General features: G+C 58.0%; 1 protein-coding gene across 1 annotated transcript; it reads left to right on the plus strand.

The window, feature by feature from the left end:
• The first annotated feature begins 615 nt into the window (after positions 1-615).
• LZTFL1 (leucine zipper transcription factor like 1) lies at positions 616-1,648 on the plus strand. Its single transcript, XM_018575706.1, has one exon. It carries the CDS (start codon positions 654-656, stop codon positions 1,545-1,547), a length of 894 nt encoding a protein of 297 aa, XP_018431208.1. The 5' UTR covers positions 616-653; the 3' UTR covers positions 1,548-1,648.
• Positions 1,649-1,885: the final 237 nt, after the last annotated feature.

Here is a 1,885-nt window from a genome sequence, read left to right on the forward strand (position 1 = left end):
CCCCCAATGAGATGCTGTCTGGGGCAATCACCTCAGGCTGCCTCATTTTAAGGGCGGCCCTGGAGACACAGACCACACCTCCTTCTAAATGGAGATATTTAACTGGCTACTGTGAATTCCCGGGGGCGGGACCTGTCAATGCATAGCCCTATAGCTCAGTTTACACTGGAATGCTGCTGCGGGGCGTGAGAAGCATGCAGCAAGTGAAGGCCGGCCTCCTGTGTACTCTGAGTCATAGTGAAGACAGAGGATTCGGATGACACCCATTTTTCCTCAACTTACAAAATGTTGGTCACACAACCGGTGTTTTTGTACTACACCGGTTTCCCGGGAGACGTGCACGCTCAGCGCAGCGCGTTAGTCACATGATCCTCGGTCTCCATGGTGACGAAGATGGTGGACGTCTATTCCCAGCCAATAATACAACACTTCTTATGTCTGAAGCATCCAATAGCGGCTGGTCCTTAGTGACGTGCCGTAGACTCGGCCCAATGAAAATCTCCTATTTCTGGATGACGTCACCAAAGCCCCGCCAATGGTCTATCATTTTTTAGTAACACACAAGCCCCAGCCAATAGGTTATGGCTCCTCGGTGACGTGAACGGTTGCCTGGGAGACGCATACGGCGAGTCACATGACCCGGCGCGGTGTCTATGGTAACGGAGAAGATGGCGGAGTTGAGCGAGCAGCACCGGGCGGAGGTTGTGAGTTACATTCGTTTCGCTCAGGGGAAGCGGCAGCTGCGGCTGAAGAGTGTCCGCTCCTGCTTCCAGGATGTGATGGAGAGCCGACTGATGGAGGACACGTACACGGCGGAGGAGGTGTCGGAGCTGCTGTGCGGCCTGCAGTCCGCCGTCCTCAGTGAGCTGGAGCTGGAACTACTGAACTCCGCCCACACCAACGTCCTGCTGCTGCAGCAGCTCTTCCTGCAGGCCCAGCATTGGCACCTGCGACTCCACACTGACATCTCCGAGCTGGAGAACCGACAACTGCTGGAACAAGTGGCCGAGCTGGAGAGGAGCCAAGACTCCGCCCCTTCCTCCGCCCCCGCTGTGCCCAAACAACGCCTGGCCCCGCTGGATGGCCCCTCCCAGCTCCTCCATGTGGAGATCGCCCGCCTCCAGGAGGACAATGACAAGCTGAAGGGGCGACTCCGCACCTTGGAGGGCCAGGTCACCTCCACGCTGGACGAGAAGAAGAACACCGAGGCCGCCCTGAGAGACCTGCGCAGATTGGTCCAGGAGACGGAGGCCCCGCCCCCGAGGGACGTCACGCACCTGGAGGATGCTCTGAGCAACCTGAAGGTGGAGTTCCAGAAGACGATGGGCGAGCACAACGCCAGCCAGAGACAACTGGAGGAGAACCTGACCGGAACCAAACACCAGCTCCTCCGGGTCCAGGAACAGCTGGCCATGGCCGAGAGGGAGCTGGACAGGAAGTTCCAGGAGACGGCCGCCTACCGCAACATGAAGGACATGCTGAGCAAGAAGAACGAGCAGATGAAAGAGCTCCGCCGGAAGCTCAGCAAGTACGAGCCGCAGGACTGAGCCTCCCGCCAATCCCACAGGGGCCACACAGAAAGATCCAGGGCCCCCGGGATGTGACCCCAGAGCACCTTCACAATACAACAACCCCCAACAGGGGGCCACAGAGATACATTACCGAACTGATACACCTGAGAGGGGCCACAGAGCCACATTACAGGACTAAGACACCCAACAACCCTACAGGGGCCACAGAGAAAGATCCAGGGCCCCTGGGATGAGACCCCAGAGCACCTTCACATTACAACAACCCCCAACAGGGGGCCACAGAGATACATTACCGAACTGATACACCTGAGAGGGGCCACAGAGCCACATTACAGGACTAAGACACCCAACAA

Source organism: Nanorana parkeri, unplaced genomic scaffold (assembly GCF_000935625.1).
Source record: "Nanorana parkeri isolate BGI_ZX_2015 unplaced genomic scaffold, ASM93562v1 scaffold4443, whole genome shotgun sequence".
Lineage (NCBI taxonomy): Eukaryota > Metazoa > Chordata > Amphibia > Anura > Dicroglossidae > Nanorana > Nanorana parkeri.